Source organism: Festucalex cinctus, chromosome 17 (genome assembly GCF_051991245.1).
Source record: "Festucalex cinctus isolate MCC-2025b chromosome 17, RoL_Fcin_1.0, whole genome shotgun sequence".
In the NCBI taxonomy this organism is placed as follows: domain Eukaryota; kingdom Metazoa; phylum Chordata; class Actinopteri; order Syngnathiformes; family Syngnathidae; genus Festucalex; species Festucalex cinctus.
Genome location: NC_135427.1, coordinates 15,540,913 through 15,560,332, shown reverse-complemented (window position 1 = coordinate 15,560,332; position 19,420 = coordinate 15,540,913). Strand labels below are relative to the sequence as shown.

At 39.3% G+C, this 19,420-nt stretch overlaps 1 protein-coding gene and 1 pseudogene across 2 annotated transcripts; one reads left to right on the top strand and one right to left on the bottom strand.

Annotated features, from left to right (window-relative positions):
- The first annotated feature begins 313 nt into the window (after window positions 1–313).
- On the top strand, window positions 314–19,057 carry LOC144005502 (neurogenic differentiation factor 2 pseudogene; annotated as a pseudogene). Its single transcript, XR_013279585.1, has 3 exons — window positions 314–516; window positions 15,635–16,009; window positions 17,742–19,057. The product of XR_013279585.1 is annotated as a neurogenic differentiation factor 2 pseudogene (transcript).
- LOC144004954 (protein phosphatase 1 regulatory subunit 1B-like) lies at window positions 1,609–10,902 on the bottom strand. Its single transcript, XM_077502706.1, has 5 exons — window positions 10,636–10,902; window positions 4,548–4,631; window positions 4,388–4,475; window positions 3,722–3,823; window positions 1,609–2,033 (listed from the first exon to the last, which is right to left on the bottom strand). Exons 1-5 carry the CDS (start codon window positions 10,774–10,776, stop codon window positions 1,915–1,917), a joined length of 534 nt encoding a protein of 177 aa, XP_077358832.1. The 5' UTR covers window positions 10,777–10,902; the 3' UTR covers window positions 1,609–1,914.
- Window positions 19,058–19,420: the final 363 nt, after the last annotated feature.

Below are 19,420 nucleotides of genomic sequence, written 5' to 3'. Positions count from 1 at the left end.
TAAATTAATTAATAAAAAAAAAAAAAAAAGAGTAGCCACCAGAGGGAGCTAGAACTGCACAAATGGAAATCAACCTGACTTTTTGAACAGATGTGCTGCTTTTAAGATTGTGACATAACGACGATATATCGTGGCAGATTTAATATCACGATATCACAATATTGTTGTTATCGTTACATCCCTAGTTGTGTTGTGTACACGTACTCAATGTTGGCACATTTTACCACCACGATGATTGCCAGTGTCACAACTCACCAGTGGGCGTGGTCTGTCTTGCTTATTAGTAAAGTGGGCTCACCTGTGTTGGCGGGAAGAAGAGCGTGTCTGGTATTGATCACCTGGTGGGGCGAGCGTGGGGGAAGAAACTTTTTGTGTTGAGCGTGCAAACGCTATCTTGGAATACAGTGAAAGTCGAACAATCAACTTGGAATAACAGCCGTCAAGTGCAACCAAGAGAGCGTCGTGCAGATCGTGCTGTGGAAGGAACGAGCTGCACTGTCTTGCCCGGCAAACTAAGTAAGTGCCTGCACTGGGGTGGAGGTAAAAAATAAAAAATAAATTTTAAAAAATCGTAACAAAAAACGGTAATTTTCTGGCAGCTGGGGCACCAGTAAATTATTGTAAAATAACGGGAAATTACTTTTTCATGAGTTTTTAATTGTAATTTTATTATAATTGTGCCTTATTTTCATGGTTTTTAAGTGTTCAATTAAAAACATTTTCTGATTTTTAAAACAAATCAACTAGAAATAAAATAAGTAAATATTGGATTACAAATAATACTTAAATTTACAAACATTGGATGCTTTTAGTTGATTTTAATGACATTATTTAGAGGGAAAATGTTTAATAATTTCTGTTTGATGTAAGATAACAGTATATGACAGACAAAATAATATGAGTCATCTTTCAAAAGATGTCAAAAATCTATTCAAAATTTTAATATTGTCTTTTTAATTTATTCACCCACTCAATGTTTCTCCTTTCACCATGTCTCTCTGGATGTGCTTTCAAAATAATTGTTCATAAATGTTACCATCTCTATAAAAGTCAATAAACAGAAAAAAATGTTAGTAAAATTACATATTTTTACTGCTTATTTTTTGACAGTTTGAAAGTTGAATTTTACAGTTTATTCCATTAAATAACAGACAAAAACCCGTGAATTTACAGTGCATTTGTGAACGTATTCTAATGGTCAATATGTTTTTTTTTTTTGGTTTTTTTTTAAGAACAGAATTTTTTTTCAAGTTAGTGATTTCATGTTATTTTACAATTGACATGTAAAATTAGTTTATTTTTGTAAGTTAAATGGTATTTTTAAAATGCAGTAAAAAAGTAAAATCCGTTAAAATACTTTTTTTTTTTTTTTTTTTTTTTTTTTTTACAGTGTGCCCATGTTCTCGCTATGTTGTGGATAAGAACAGAAGCAAGTAAACTTGATTTAAAAAACAAACAAACAAAAAAAACTGTGCATCAACAGTGTTTAACTCCCCACATTTTAGCCTACCGTGGCGTCACAACAAATGAGATGCCGCAGTAAGTGAATTAAATCTTCATTTATTTATTAATCAATTCCTTTGCGCGTCTTACAATAAAGGCACGACATTATACGCTTCAAAAGCCATTATGGAGGTTTTATTAGCAACCAAGACAAAGCATACTACTATACAGGATACACACATTAAAAGCCCAATAGACAAACCACTTGTACTATCGTTTTGTATACAAAATATACAAGAATGTAGAGTCGCATCATTGTGTGTGTGTGTGTGTGTGTGGGGGGGGGTCCAATAGCACCACCTTGTGGCATGACAGATGTTCTTGCACATACTGTATTTACATGACATTTAGAAGCGCACACAAACCACCTGTCCATTTTATTTTATTTTATTTTATTTTATTTTATTTTTTTTATGCAAACGAGATCTTCCGCCGTTCTCCTTCGTCTCCAACGTCGGCCGACTCCGTAGCTCGTACCGCGTCTGGCGACGGTGACCGATCCCTCCGCGCTTTGTTTTGTTTTCCAGCATCTGCTCGGACATGAGAGAAAAGGAGGAAAGGATTCCACATTCTTTTTCCTGTGCACAAAATGGACATTCGTGGTCATTCTGACCATTTCTGTAAATTGTATTATGGGTAGGGATGTAACGATAAATAAAGTATTAAGTATTCAGTATTAGTAAGTATAAAGTATTATTAAATAATAATAAAGTGATATTAAAACCGCCACAAAATATCGTCGTCATGTCACGTTATTAATTTAAATGCAGTACGTCTGTTAAAGAAGTCAGATTGACTTCCATTTGTGCATTCTAGCACCCTCTGGTGGTTAGTTGTTTTTTTATTTTATTTTTTTTAAGTTTTTTTAGTATGAGCTCTTTGTTTTTACAGTATTGTGGCCTTTTATTTTTTTTATTTTTTTTTATTATTTTTTTTTAATATCGACACCCTCCCCACAGTATCGTGATAATTATCGTATTGTGATGTTTTGATATCGTTACATCCCTAATTATGGGTCACTTCAGGATGAGTCACAAAAATTTTCTAAGTAAAAGGATGACATTGACGGCTGTGATTGGCTTTGCAATTAATCAAAATCAGGGCTGGACTGGCCATCTAGCATAGAGGGCAGTTGCCCGGTGGGCTGGCCGATGCAGTGCTTTTTAATTATAACTTTTCCTACATTTTACCCCAAGAGACTGGCCCACAATTTAGAGGGAGCATTCTGTTAATCCATTTCAAATATAGATATCAAACTGAACCATCATCAAAAAACATCAGTGGCAGAGCTACAGGTTGGACAAGAGTTGGGCCGGCGGCCCTAGGTCAAAATGCCAGTCCATTGTTTTGTGCCAGTCCAGCTCTGATCGAAATTCAATTACAATTATTACACTCCACAATTACAAAATCAGCATAATCGTAAAAAATAAAATAAATATTACTAATTTTGACTTGTCTAAATTAATACATTTGCACCTTTTTTTAATTTATTTTAAAATGACTAATTTAATCAATTTTGTGTGTTCCAAAAGTAACTTGAATAATTGGTGTTTGAAAGAATTTTATTTTTCTTAATATTTTTTGTTTCGTACAAAAAAAAATCATCCTAATTGTGATTTCATTTATTACCAAAATAACGACTTATATTTTTTTTCATAATCGAGCAGTCCTAATTGAGGGTAATTTTTAGGGGATCGATTCATAAAAGAATTGAGATTCTCATTTATTAATCTAATTGAATCGATATTAATATCCAAAATCGATTTTTTTTTTTTTTTTTTTTTTATAATTAGAAATGAAGAAGAAGGGGAAAAGACAGTTGTAGCCCACATGCTGTTTTTGTGGAGAAAGGCACTTACAATACAAAATTAATAAATGTTTCAAAAAAAAAAAAAAAAAGACACTTTAATGTCTCCTATTTGTCATTTTGTCTTGCAAAGCAGACTGGAGTAGATCATGACAATGTTGTGCATATCTGTAAATTGAAGCAGAAATCATTTGTCAATCAAATAATTTTGAATCGAAAATTTTTTGAATCGAGAATCGAAAATCGATTCTGAATCGAATTGTAGACCCAAAAATCGTAACCGAATCGAATCATGAGACGGTCAAAGATTCCCAGCCCTAGTAATTTTATTTCTGACAAAAAAGTGTAAATTTAACCCACACAGTAAATTTTAAGGAAAGTTTTTTTTTTTTTTTTTTTTTCCTTAATTACCTGAATCTGCATTCTCCTCGTCCTCTCCGGAAGGTGGTTCGTCCTGGTCCACCGAGCTCATGTCTATGGAAGATAGATGCGCTTGGGCCATTCTCTGCACAGCTGTCATGAATTGATTTAGTTTTTTTAAAATGACAATAGATGCATTTACCATCATTAAAAATAATTGCATCTACTCATCCAACCATCTCAACCACCATTCTGCAAACAATCTCTATGCCTAAAGTGGAACCTTGTGATGAAAATAGTGAGTAATAAATTCCACTCCAAATTGCGCTTACAGTAAAGCACGTGCATAGCAAAGCAACAGGTGACCTCGATTGGAAGGCCGTTTGGCCACTCATATGCACAATTGTAGTTCTCATTCTCACCAATAGCATTTTTTTTGGTAAACGTTTTGTTGTTATTATTATTATTATTATTATTATTATTATTATTATTCATTTCGTGGGGGGCCGTGTTGCCGCAGCTGTGTCGATCCCATAATCCGGGATGATCCAGAGCAAACTCACAGCTGCCTCTGCTTCTAATCTCACACACTCGCACTGACATTACGGGCTTTTTTTTGGAGGGGGGACAGATGTAGACCGCATGTCAATTTTTGCAACTGTTACGTAATTGTACGAGACAAAATGTACAGCACGTGGTCTGTGCGAGCGCACTGACCTTTCAGTGAGGGCGGCTGATAAGTGCTCGGCGGCGGCGTCTTGTTGACCGTTTTGGCTTTCGGGACTCCATTTTCGCCAACAACCCACTACGGGAATCGTAGTAGGACGTATCAAGACACTGTGGAGAGACGCGGGAAAACAGTGTGAAGCTGGCGTACCTGATGAGACGCGGTGTCGTCTTCCGGAGATGGCGGGTCTGCCAGTCGGAAGAGGGTGGCAGGCGTGGGCCTCCGGCGTCGAATCTGAACAATGAGACAAGGCCGCAATTGACATTTTTGATCCTTTTGACACACAATTTACATTTTAATTCAAATGGCGTGCCATTCTTTTCAATTTAAAGCACAGATCGAGGAAGTAAATAAAAATAATGAAAAATATAAAAACTCCTGTGTTTGACTTATTTTTTTGGGGAGCTTTGTTTTTTGAGTATTTTTTTTTTCCAGTTTTTCTGAATTTTTTTTCTGTTTACTGAATATTTTTTTCTGTCATAAAAAAAAAAATATATATATATTCCAGAAAACAGGGATTTTTTTTTCCCTTGTTAAAAAAAAGTGACCAACCCACCGACCACCGGCCCTCCACTCACTGCCTATGAGCTCCATATGTCTCATCTGTGTATACCATATAGTTTATACAGTAGTCTGCTTGCGAGGTGGGCGTAACAAGATGCCCGCCCTGTGACTTGCACTGGCGTGTATGAGCTATCGGCTATCCAGTCATATATACAGGTCAGTGGTCTGTAACAAGTCACTTGGAGTTCAGAGTTAAAAAAAAAAATGATAATAATAAATACTAGAAGTTGGTACTCTGTTTTTTATTTATTTATTTATTTTTTCTGTTTTTTGGAAAAGAAAAAAATGTCCTGTTTTTTTGCCCCCCGTTTTTCTGAGTATTTTTTTTCCGTTTTTCGGAATATATATATATATATATTTTTTTTTATGACAGGAAAAACAATTCAGTAAAACAGAAAAAAATAAATATTCAGGAAAAAAAAAAAAAAAAAAGCTCCCCCCCAAAAAAAATCTGTCAGAAAAACTCCAAGAAAGAACCATTTTTTTTTTTTTTGCTGTGTCCTTTAAACAATTAATATGGGTTATTATAGAGAAATACAAGGTGTAAAAATATTTGTAATTTCCTATAAATGCCACAAGATGGCAGCAAACATTTTTTTTTTCTATTAGACAAAGCTATGACCTGACAAATTGAAGCACTTGATGCAACCATGTGGCACCAAAGCATTATTTTATTATATTTTTTAATATACGACATGGCCTTGGCGTGAGCAGATTCCGGTGGTTCGATTCCCAACCAGTGCAAGTCCAAAGCCCAGATGGAAAAAAAAAACAAAAAACAGGTGGATTGCATCAGGAAGGGCCTTCAGCATGAATACTGCAACAAACAATTCATGCGGGGATAAAAAAGAAAAAGAAAAAAGCAAACTCGCCGTCGCAAGTATGCGAGAAGTTCATTTTATTAAGTTCCTTCTTTATAAAAGCGAGTAGTAATTGAAAACAAAGGCCCCTGTTGTTATTTTGAGTACATATAAATGTGTCCCAAGGCTACATGAGCTGCGTTCCGATTGATCTTCACGCACTCTGATAATGTAAAATGGACTTCACTTCTTGTTGTAGAAAACTGCTCTCAACTCGGGTTATTATTTGAGTTTTGGAGTTTTCATTTATTACTTTTTATTTCGTTTCATTAATCATAGACAAAATATTCACTTTTTACTGCTGAAAATGGCTCAATGAGTCAAGTATCCCTTTGTGTATTGTGCGCAATATTTAATAAACACCTTTAGTAATATAAAAAAAAAAGTAATGCACATCTTATCTAGCGTTGCAGTTCGGCTGAATTAAATGAAAAAGCAGGCAAGGCGAGCCAAAAGTCAAGCACGCAAAATTGTCGCCTAGGAATGACGTCATCTGAAGGTGCGATTCTATTGGCTGCTGCTAGATGATGTCACTTCTGTGCGACACACTTTCAAACGTCCTTATCACGGTTAATATCAAAATAAATATATTTAACTCATTCCCTGCCATAGACAGAAAAAGACGTCAAATGATGCTTTTGCTGGGCTGGCAGTGAATGTGTTAAAATCATCCCCAAAGGCTCATGTATTCAATTAATAACCAAAGACAAAGGATTTTTTTCGTTATAATTATAGTTTTGTAAACATAAAATGTAGTTTCAGTTAGTTTTTATTTTAGTTGTATTCGTTAACTCAAATAACCTTGTTGTCAACACAGTATACTGGATGGTTGTGAGTGTGAAAGCATGCAGAGGAGTCATCTCATCGCATGCACCTCCGTTTTGTAACATTATGGAAATGAGACAGTTGGGCGCAATATAGGAGCGCCGGCCGGCCAATGGCAACGCGGAGCGTGGGCTTGACACGTGGGCGGAATCTTGGCTTCTCCGCTTTTTGCTTCCCTCGCGTGCGTGCTGGATTCGTGCTCGCTTTGTGGGTTTGAAGGGGGGGATACATTTGAATGAAAAAGTTGCTATTTGCTATTTGCATCTCATTGCAATTTCTTTGCCCTCAATATGTAATATGTAAACAAATCTGCGGCTTTATCACAAGATAATATATAACACACGTATTTGTATTCCGCGATCTACACTACGAGCTGTGATGAGAATTCTGGTCGTCTATTTGTGCAGTGGAGGACACGACCCCTTGGTCCAAATCTGCCAAATCCTCCACAAGGCACAAACAAGGAATGTCGCAATCATTTGGCCTCCACTCAGATTATCTGAGAACATCATTAAGGTTTCGAGTCATGTTGTTGTTGTTGTTGTTCTCAAGTCCAGTACAACCTCCATCCTCCAAAGCCTCCGATATCGGCCAGTTTGGTCGCGTGATCGGGACTCGTTGATGACCAGCTTTTGGAAACCAAGGACATTGATTTTGATCTTATGTTTGCACTTAACTCAATGATTCGCTGCCATTTTCACAGAAGCAATCCCGTTCGCTCCCGGCTGTTTGACTGGATTTTGCCTCATTTTGCAAGGCTCACAGAATATTGTCCTATTGCTATAAAAAACGAATCAAAAGAAAAATTAGTCTCTTCTTTCATCCGGGAAAAAAAAAAAAAGTTAAAGTTCTGCAGCAATTAGCATATAGGTAAGTTTAATTTAATTTTGATAAATCTATTTAAAATTGTGAGTAATTTTTTTTTTTTCCTCCATGTCCTTTGTTGATCTCCTTTGTTCTGCTGCCACCTGTTGGCCGTTTGTGTAATAGCTACCATTACTGCAACCGTTCTTTGCAGTTGAGAGGCTGCATCAAAGCCTTCTGTTTGCTCTAGAATAAAAATAATAATAATAATAATAATAATAAAAACGTGTATATATACGTCTTTGGGACACTTAAAACAAACGTATTATAAGTTATTGGGAGCAAATGAGTTAAGTGACTGGGACGTTAGCATCTCGTGCTAGACGGCAGCCATGTTTTGTCGCATGATAGCCAATACCAAATATAGTCTCAGCCTGAAAACCAAACACTTAAAACATTGACATGACAGAGCCTAACCATGTCTTCAAACCCTACCCCGAGCTTGAAACCCTATTTTCAAACCCTAACGTGACACCCTAAGCTTTTCTTAAAACTCTAATCCAGGTTTCAGATCCTAATTTCAACCATGGTTTGAAACTACAATTCTGGCATTCTATTTTGAAACCCTAAACCTTGCTTGAAACCTTACCCCCATCTTGAAAACTGTGATGTTAAAGCCTAACCGTGCCATCAAAGCCTAATATTCCAAACAATTACTCTAGCGTGACACTCTAAACCAAAACTATAACAAAGCCTCGAAACCCTAATTAAAGCTTTAACTCTGGATTCAAACCCTACCCCTTGCTGAAAACTAGTGAAAACCATCACAACATGACATCTTCATCCTGATCTCAAAACCATAACCCTGGCCTGAAACTTGATTTTGTTAAACCCAAACATGATCACGCAACTCTAGCGCTAGACTGAAACCCTAACCCAGGCTCAAAACCGATTGGAAACCTGAATCAAGGATTGAGACCCTCATTTCAAATCATCACAGTGACTTGAAACACAAATAATACTATCTTGGAAAGCCCACCTCGACAGTGAAACAGTCATTTGTCATTTCAGTGCCTAATTTCAAACCCTAAACCAGGCTTGAAACCTTTTTTTGAATTCCTTGAAGCCCATTTATAAAAACATAACCCTAACTTGGCACCCTAATTTGAAATGTTAATTTCAAAACCTAACCCAAGTTTGAAAGCCCAAGATGAACGACTTTTTGCTTTGCATCCGCCGAATTTGCCGTAATCTCGTTTTTAATAATCCTAACGGATTTTATTTTATTTTTTTTAATACATATATCTCATGTCATCTCCTCCTCCACTCCTTTTGATACCTCATCACTTTTAAGAGAGGCAAAAAGTCAGGCTCGCACAGCTCAGCTTAATCCCAGCGCTGTCCTTATACTCTGCTGCCAACATTTAAAAAAAAAAAAAAAAAAAAACGGGAGCTCAACTGCATATCACGTTGCGTAAATAGCGGTCAGTTCAGTGCGGGGGCAGGGGGCAACGTGATGATCAACAAAATACTGTACAAGGTGACTCAAAGTTCACTTAAATGCACTTGTGGACGAAAAATAGACCACGTCCTGGTTGATCTGTAGGGTCACAACCGTCCAAATAGGAGTTAAATCAGGAGCCTGTTTTCCATGTCTCCCTCCTTCAGCACAGCTGAATATAATGATCAGCTAATCAGCAAGCTTTGCAAAAGCCTGATAACGATCCTGATCACGAATCAGGTGTGTTAGTGGAGAGAAACATGGAAAACAGACTGGATAGGGGCTCTCGAGGACCGAACTTGGCCACCCCGGAGTAAAATTGATGGTTAAATAAATTAACGCCATACCTCAAATAGATGCCTTATGGTTAACAGGAGGTACCACTAGGTGGCAGCTTGTGGGGCCGTCTAAAGTCCTTTTGTTTATGTTTCACAAGTTGAAAACATAAATCCGCAAGTATCATCTCAAATGTTCTCCAATTTCGATACTGTAAATGTATAGGATCATATGCAGAGAAACGGTTCTTGGGAGGAGCAATATGGCGACCTCAAGTCTTGGCCTATCAGCTATCCAGTCACATATTCAGTAGAGATGTCACGATAAAGACGATATCGCGATATTAAACTGCCACAATATTTAAAAGGAATAGATTTGTTAAAAAAAAAGTCAGGTTGATTTCCATTTGTGCAGTTCTAGCACCATCTAGTGGCTAGTTTATTAGTGCTATTTCATTTTCATTAGGGATGTTTTGGCCTTCCATGTTTAAAATCTATGCTAATTGTCAGATAAAGGGGAACCTAATTTGCTTGTGAAGCGATCAATGTGTGCATTAACAAATAAGTGCCTCAATATTATTAGTGATTGTAAGGTGGTTTATATGCATTGTGATGTACAAAAGCACAATATTTTTTTTTTTTTTTTTTTTTTTTTTTTTTTTTTACAATATTGTGATCTTTTTTAAAAATCGCCAACGCCCCCACAATATTGTGATATTTATCGTATCGTGACCTTCGTATCGTGATGTTTGGATATCGTTACATCCCTAATATTATTAGAATATATTTTTCTCATTCAATTTCCTCTCGCCTCACATAAATAGCCTTAGCAGTAGCTACTGTTTTGCTAACCTTGGTCAGATGGCCATCAACGGTCAGCTTCAATCGTGGCTCACAGTTTTTCATTATTTCCTTAAAGCAATGCTGATAATATTACATTTGGGGACGCAATGACATATCTGGATTGGAGTCATAAACAGTGAGAGTTGTTACAGTTCAGTCATTTCAAAAGCAACGTGTTTGTGTGTTGGAGCGTTGCTATTTTCCAGTCTTTGCATCATTAGTTTTATATCTATTTATCTAACTAATCTAGTCTAACGGATCACGGTTAGTGCGTTACCGTACACTAGGTGAAGAAGCAACATTACATCTGTAAATCTGAAGTTGACAGTGGCATCTGACACTTATTAAATCATGAAGTGTACGTATCTATGCAGCTATCCATCTATGTCAATTGATGATTGGCAGCACCAGCACCTTCCTGTGATGTTGAGTGACAAAGGGGGAAAAAAACGGGACTATTTAATTCATATGATGTAATTTGAAAGAACACTATTTCAATCATTAAGTAATAGTTTAATTTTTAAGTCTATCTGATCGAATGTGATCATCTGCACAATGAGTCTCACCAGTTCCACTTGTCGCGGGTCCAGCTGGATGGGCACCGCCGAAGGCACCGAGAACTGGATCTTCCTTTTAGCGTCGCTGTCCTCGGGCTCTCGCTCCGCAGTCGCGTCGATCCCTGCAGGCAAAAGGGACTCCATCATCATCGCACGTCTCCAACCTTGTCAAAAAAAAAAAAAAAGTCCAGGGTGCGCCTCTCTCTCTCTCTCTCTCTCCCTGTCAGTCCCACTCCCACATATGCACACTCGGTCACGAAGCAACACAGCGACGCGTGTTCGCGTGGAGGCTTATGACGCGCTCAGCTGTTGCTGCATATATCGCGATATCTCAGCGAATTTGGGGTTGGAAACTACATCTTCAGCTTCAGGCTTTAGGACCCGGAGGAGCAACGTGCGCAAGTTAAGAGACGGAAATCCATATAAGGAAGTAAGATGAGGCGATTCGTTTGAGTCCAAAATCAAAATTAAACCTCACAACAGCGACACATTTTATTGACAAACACGGAATTCATTGGCAAAGGTACATTTTATAGAACAGTCACCTGTTAAGTCTTACTAATACCACTAAAAAGACGCATCTAAACAAAACTCGTAGGGTACAGTTACCGCTTCAGGTTTTGTACCTGTACTTACCTTACTTTACTTTATTTATTTATTTTAAAAGTATTTTTAAAGTATTACTTTTATTTAATACTACTATATATATATATATATATATATATATATATATATATATATATATATATATATATATATAATTTTTTTTTTTTTTTTTTTTTTTTTTACACTACGGTCTGATTCATTTCCGGGACACGTGACTTTTTTTCATGTCTAGAGAAGATGCATATATTTAAAAAATAAAAATGGCAACAAAACGTCACAACAATTCTGAGATATTTTACATATGCATGCATTATTTTAAATTAATTTTAGTATAATCATTAATTGTACACTAAACAAATGGGGATTAATATTTATTTTGAAAAAAAAAATCTAGTAAGTTGTTTTTTTTTTCCCCCACATCAGAAATGGTAGTAAGCTCCTTGTAAAAATTACTTATAATTTCTGAGTGCATCATCCTTTACTAAGGTTTTTCAAGTAAATATCACTCATTTTTACAGTGTATGTCTTATTTCAATTTGAAATAAATAGCCGTGAAACTGTGACTCTGGCATGAAACCTGATCAATGATTTAAAACCTTAACCCAGGCTTGATAATGTAACTCTGTCTCAATTTAATCTAATTTGAAAATTTTTCCCTAACTTGGAACCCTAATTTAATTTGAAATCATAACCCAAGATTAAATACTATAATTTTGAAACTCCTAATTTATTTTGAAACCCTAACCCTCGCGTAATAAACCAAATCTGCCTTAAAACTCCAATTTCAAACCCCAACGCAGTCTTGAAGCCCCATTTTCGAACACTAATTTAATTTTGAAACCCAAATGTCATACTCTCTACCTGCGAGGAAAAATTAACACGACACCCTAAACCCTGTTATTAATGTGGCGTATGTGCATCACAAAAAGCAATCCAATTGAGCTGCACTAACAGTTTCTGTCCACAAGATGTCACCCACCACTAAATCTTGTACATAGACAGCAAGGCCCAACGCGTAGCAGGTGAACAGTGGGCATGGAGGGTACTTCCGGGTCTTGCAGAAATGTGATTGGCTACCACTGACTTCAATTGAAAACACTTACAAAAGCAAATTGGGTGGTTGCGACACCAAATAAAACCCCAAAAGTATTTTTTTTATTTAAAAAAAATTATATATATATATATATATACTCGTGTTAACTTCAACCTCTGAAAATATCAAAACAATTGCCACAGTATTTTGGATTTTTATGGGCATGAAGCCTTGTTTCCCACCATACGGTGCACTCATAAATATGTAAACTTTCAAGCACAACTCGTATGTCCCCTTGAAATAAGATTTCCCGCTTTTGTCTCGTTGAGCATTCTTCTCCCGATCTCATCTGCTGGCCTCCTGTCCGCAATCGGCGTGGCCGCCCCGTGCCAAGCTTGGCAAGCGGGCACGTCCGCCAGGGCGCCGCTTTAGCTCGGTTCAATTGACTCGTTTAGGCGATGGCGCCCCGACACGCCGGCCGCCATATTGTGTCCTTCTGTCTCGTGTTGTCCCCACGCGGGGATTGTTGTTGTTCCGGAATCAATCGTTTAACGATCGTAAACCCTCATTAGCGCCGTGTTCATTTGACCCCGATGTTTATTATCGTAATTGCGCTGGTGTGGAAGCGACGAGGAATCCTTTTCGCCAAAATCGGATTTTCAGTTTGAATCCAGCGCTAATAGAAAGGAAATGGCAGTTTTGAAATATATCAATGGACAAACTTGGTCGTTTTAGTGGAGCCCGGGTTTCAAAGCAAACACGGTGAAGCGGCTTTTAGCTGTTATGCTGCATGCAACGGAACGGAAGTGAAGTCAGAGCCAAGTATAAATGCTTTTAAATCCGGATTAAAAACTTTTTTTTGTTTTTTTTACAAAATACCTTAAGTTTTATTAAAGTGTTTTTAAATCAATTTCACTACTATGTTTTTTTTGTTTATTTCTTTCATTATTTATTTTTATTATGATATAAATGTGCAATATAAATATAGTTGCCTTGCCTATAGTTTGAAACTAGTACTGTCACTATTGAATATTTTTAGAATTGATTAATCTATCAATTATTCAATTGATTAATCTGTTAATCTGATTCATTTTAATTTTGCATTAAAGTGTATTACAAAAGCATTTTTTCCCCTGATTACTGTTTATTAACCAGTGATTGGTGGTTATTTCCTACTTTGCATTGGTATAGTATTGATGTACTATGTTACCAGTTTGTTCATTGTTTTCCAAAGTATAAACTAGTGTTGTTCCGATACCGATACTGGTATCGGCAGAGGTGCCGATACTGCATTAAAACAGTGGTATCGGTATCGGTGACTACTCACAAGTAACATGCCGATACCATTAATTCCAACACTAATATAGGATTTTGGATGCAGCATCTTGTGTCTTGCTCGTGCATAATATTCACTGGTATGTGACATGTTCACTGCATGCCGATCTAAGATATTCTATTGGCCCTTAAATGCTCTGAACCAATAGCAGGACAGCTTTTTCATGTTTAGGGAAAAAAAAATTAAGTATCGGTATGGTATCGGTATCGGCCGATACTGCAAAGCTGGGTATCGGTATCGGGAGCCAAAAAAACGGTATCGGAACAACACTAGTATAAACAGATGTTTGTAAATGTCCTATTTCTATTAAAGGCAGAAGATAATCAGTCTTATTTCATCAAGGACTACATAAATCAGTCAACAATTACTGTTGAGTTGCTGAAATCAGAGGAATGGACAATTTGAAATTAAAAATGGCTCCAACCGATTATTATTCAATGGCATGTCAGCATATGCCACGGAAGAGGCGGGACTGTTTTTTTGCACATCAGTCTGTTTCCGGTTCGGTTCACGACGTGTGGCCTGCGTCAAAAATACTTGTGCTTCTGACTTTGTGCCCCTCGGTTGCGCGTTCGCAACCTGGACCGGAAACAAACTGATGTGCAAAATCACGTCCCGCCGTCTCTTCCGTGGCATATAACCCATTATTAAAATAGTTGTCGATTTAATCTGATAACTTGTCGGTTAATCGATTAATTTTGACAGCTCTATTTGAAACCCCTGGCACAAAAAATAAAAAAATAAAAAATAAATAAGGGCCCTTTGCATTTGACATAAGCCCGGCCAGGCTCCTGATCACCTGGCCTAACACGTAGTTCTGCCTACTGATATTGACTTATGTTGGTTCAGTTTTCTGTCTAGATTTGAAATGGATTAATGGGCTAGTCCCTCTAATTTATGGGCCAATCGCTTTGGGGTATAACATAATAAAATAAAATAATCATCAAAAAGCACTGCATCGGCCCCAAAAGACGTTGGCCCACCGGGCATCTGCCCTGTCTGCCAGATGGCCACACTGTAAAAAAATGAAAATTCTGTTGTTCTTAACTCATTCACTGCCTTTGACAAGTATACTTGTCAATTGTATTTTTTAGAGCGGTGCTAAATGGGGGCGAATCTGAGCATGCTCCACTGTAAATATCAAACTTGGAAACAACTTTACTGATGCCCAACCACCGGTAGATGACATCATTGCCCCATTTTATAGGAAATAAACACAGTTTCAGAGTCCATGGGAGAAATGGCTGTATTTTGGCAAACCTACATTTTTCTGCTGTCAATTATAAAAGAACGGGACGGGACAAAAAGTAGGGAGTCTATTCTGTTATTTGGTAGATTCGGTTTATATATAATTATTGAATGTAATATCACGTGAGTATTGGAAATGTAAAAATTTTCTATAATGACTGGCAGTGAATGAGTTTTAAGGAGAAAAATTGGCAGCTGTGGTTACCAGGGAAATTCTGTAAAAAAATACAGTGGGGAAATGTAAACAACTTCACAGAATAACTTCTTCATTTTACTAGAAAAGCAGCATGTGCTTGGAAAAAGGTACTTCATTTGTATAGCGCTTCAGCAGCAGTTACTGTTAATTGTACATTCAATACCAGTAAAATAAACAAGTTGTTCTGTCAAGTTGTTTACATTTCCCCATTGTATTTTTTACAGAATTTCCCTGGTAACCACACCTGCCAGTTTTTCCAGTTAAAAAGGTTGTTTTTTTTGTTTTTTTTGGTTTTTTAAACAGTGCAGTCCAGCCCTATTTGAAACCCAAGTTTGAAACCCTACTCCTGGCTCTAGACCCTAATTTGACACCCTAACTCAGGTTTAGAACCCTTTTGTGAAACCTTTTATGAGACACCTCCCCTCAATCAGGTGCAACTCTCATTTGGAATGCTTTTAAAATGGACGCCTCTGATGAGTATTACATGTAACGTTTTTTGTTTTTTTTTTTGCCATTGACCCCGTTTTTTTCCCCAAACAGAACCAGTGTGAATCCACTCACTTACCGCTTATTTCATTTTGCCTTTCAGCGCCCGCTGACAGATGGCGAGTTCTTCTCTCACCACACCCACCCCCCCTTCCAACCTCACCCAGCAGCCCACCCCAAGGGGGGTGAATGCGGCCGCATGTCAATCAGCGTCTCTCATCATGTGATGGCTCTTGCCAATGACGTGCCAGCAGCCATATGGGCCTGGCATCGCGCATAGCCCCGCTATAACGCAAGTCACCCGCGCGCGTCTGGGCTGCAGACGCCAGGCAGGGTGGCCGCAAAAGAAAAAGAAGAAGAAGAAGAAGAAGGGGAGGAGGAAGAGGAAGAGGAGGGGAGGCGCACGAGCGGCGACCACACGGCAGCCTCTTCTTCGCCCTGCATCGCGTCTCGTCGACATGGTGTAAACAAATCCCAGGTAGGTTCTTCTCAAATTTCCGTGTTTTTTTTTTTTTTTTTCATCATTTCATCATTATAATCCTCATTCATGGAGCTACAACGATGATGTGTATGCGCGGGATGAATAATATGGGCGACACACAGGCGGGAGATACTTCATGAGATCAATATTGCGGAGTGTTTATGATATCAGATGCAAAAGATATGAAAAAAACACACACGCACAAAGCATGATGGCATCTCACTATATGATTTTGAGTGCATGTGTTTAATGTTGATTTTCAATTCAAACAATGGCGCGATTGACAAATTACGTCATGTTTTTTTGTTTTTTTTAAAAGCATAACAATAACCTCGATAATCATTGTTCGAAACGAAATGGACATTTTGGAGTTTATTTATTTGGGGTTTCTGGAAAACTTTTTCAGATGAAATTCTTCCACTAAAATAAATCAGGTTGGAAATTCTGTGGATTATTTAAATGACAAAATTAGTGATTAAAAAAATGAAATAAACAAATGAAATAAAAAAAAAAAAAGTGAAATATAGGCTGATGAACCTGCAGGCCACGCCCTTTCCAAATATGACAACTTTGATTCACTGTGAACAAAGTGCTGATTTGACATGCTGAAACGACAGTCAGAATATTAGGAACACCCGTGCATGTGTGTGCGCGTGCGTCATGTGACCTGGCGCATCCATGTCCAGCCCCTTTTTGTCTCATCCCATGTAGAAGGTGTCCCAAATAGTATGACCGGGCATATACGTTGGCAGCCATTTTGTGTCATGTATTGATTCTGTACCTAATAATGTGACTCCAATCCATCATATTTTTTTTGCCATGCCATAGATGGAGTTTTTTTTTTTTTTTTTATGTTCCATCACGTGTTGGAGGTGTACCTAATAATGTGGCCCAACACATCGAGTCCCCACCCCCTTTTTTTTTGGGTGTCATCACATGTTGCAGGTGTGCCTAATAATATGACCAGACACATCCATTGCCAGCCATTTTGTCTCATTCCCGATAAAGGTGTCCCTAATGACTGTATGGACGAATCCTTGTTGCATTTTGTCGCATCCCATGTTTACATTTTCCCGAATGATGTGACTCGAGACATCCATTTTGTGTCTCATTCCATGCCAGGTGTCCCTAATCATGTGGCCTGAGACATCCAATTCAAGGCTTTTTTTTATTTTTTTTATTTTATCATCATTGCCATCCCACGTTGTAGTTGTAGGTGTCCCTAATAAAATGGCCTGTCATTTCATGTTACAGGTGTACCTAATAATGTGACTCCATCCATTTCCAGGCAATTTTTGGTCATCCTTTACCAATGCATGATATTTTTCTGTCATCCCATGTTGCAAGTTTTCCTAATAATTTGACGTGACAAATCAATTTTCAGGCTTTTTTTTTTTAAATGTGTTGGGGGGGGGGGGTCAACCTTCATCAATTGATCCCATTTTCCGATTATCCCATTTAGGTGTTCCTAATAATGTGACCTGACATTAATTTCCACCCATTTTGCCATGTTGTCATCTGTCCCTAATAATATGGCCTTGCACATCCCTGTGTTGTCATCACGTTCCATGTGTACCTAATTATGTGACCTGCTTCATCCATTTCCAGCCTTTTTTTTTTTTCTTTTTTTTTTTCTTAAGTCACGCTTCACCCCTTTTAAAGATGACATCATAGAGTGGGATATATAAACACCGCGCGCGCGCGGGACCCCGCCTCCTCTCTGTTGCAGGTGACAATGTTGAGCCGTCTCTTCAGCGAGGTTCTGCCGGACGTCCAGAGGCTGGCGGCGGACTGGGCCGCCGCCGCCGCCGACAACCCGGACGGCGAGACGCCGCACGCCAAAGTGAAGAACGAGCACCTGCTGCAGGGCGGCCTGCAGGACGACGAGCTGGACGAGACTCGCGCCTGCGGGGACGGCAGCAGCCGAGCCGAGTCGGAAATGGCCGATGAGGAGGAGGAGGAGGAGGAGGACGAGGAGGAAGAAGAGGAGGAGGAGGGGGGTGATGATGAAGGCACTGGGGCGGTCAAAAGCGTCAAGAAACGCGGCCCGAAGAAGCGCAAAACGAGCACGGCCCGCTTGGAGCGCACCAAAGTGCGCCGGGTGAAGGCCAACGCCCGCGAGCGCACGCGCATGCACGACCTGAACTCGGCGCTGGACAACCTGCGCAAGGTGGTGCCGTGCTACTCCAAGACGCAGAAGTTGTCGAAAATCGAGACGCTGCGCCTGGCCAAGAACTACATCCTGGCGCTGGGCGAGATCCTGCGCAACGGCAAGCGGCCGGACGTGCTCAACTACGTGCAGATGCTGTGCAAGGGCCTCTCGCAGCCCACCACCAACCTGGTGGCCGGCTGCCTGCAGCTCAACACGCGCAACTTCCTCACCGAGCCGGACGCGGCGCGCTTCCACATGGCCGGCTCGCCGTTCTCCTTGCACCCGTACTCGTCGTCGGCGGCGGCGTCGGCGTCGGCGGCGTACCGGTGCCGCCTCGCCAGCCCCAACTACCAAGCCCCAAGCGGCGGGGGGCCCCTCAACCTCCGCGGGCACTCGTACGCCTCCGGCTACGAGGCCGCGTACGCTGCAGGGGGCGGGGCCTCGCCGGACTACCTGTCGCCGGACTACGAGGGCCAGCACAGCCCGCCCGCCGGCTGCCTGCAGATGGGCGTCCAGTCCGGGAAGCAGCAGCAGCAGCAGCAGCAGCAAGAGGTGCAGGACGCCGAGCGGAACTATCACTACTCGTCTATGCACTACTCGCGAGCCGGACGCGCGTTGACGTTTGGCCCCTCGGGAGCGCGCGGCGGGGGCGCGCACTCGGAGAACATCCCGCCATTCCACGAGGGCCACCTGCACGAGCGCGCCGTGCACGGGCCCTACGAGGACGTCAGCGCCTTTTTCCACAACTGACAATCTCCTACTGTAATCTGATTACTTTGTTCATTGTGCGGTATGTTATGTATGGATGTGTGTGCGTGTGCGTGTGCGCGTGCGCAAAATGACCAGACACATGTAATATAAACGAAACAAATAAAACTTGATTTATAATTGTTTGTCAATGACTCAAGTTCACTCGCCCACGAGAAATATTTTCAACTATAGCAAAAAAGAAATAATTAGATTAGGTCTTTAAGTTATTATGCATTGATTTAACCATGTAAAAAAATATTAAAGGGTTTGTCACACCGCCATAATTTTAAGTATGAGAGGACAATGACTTCCTTTTTATTGCATATTTCAGTATCATGCAAATGGTTTTTTTTCTTCCACAAACTTTGCAGATCGTTTTATTTATATTTTGGAGCAGTTTCATTAACCCAAACGTTTAATTTGTTTTCGGTGTGTGTAATTGTCGTGCTTTAATTTGCATGAAACTTGCAGCTTATTTTAATAATTATAATAATCAGCTGCTCCTA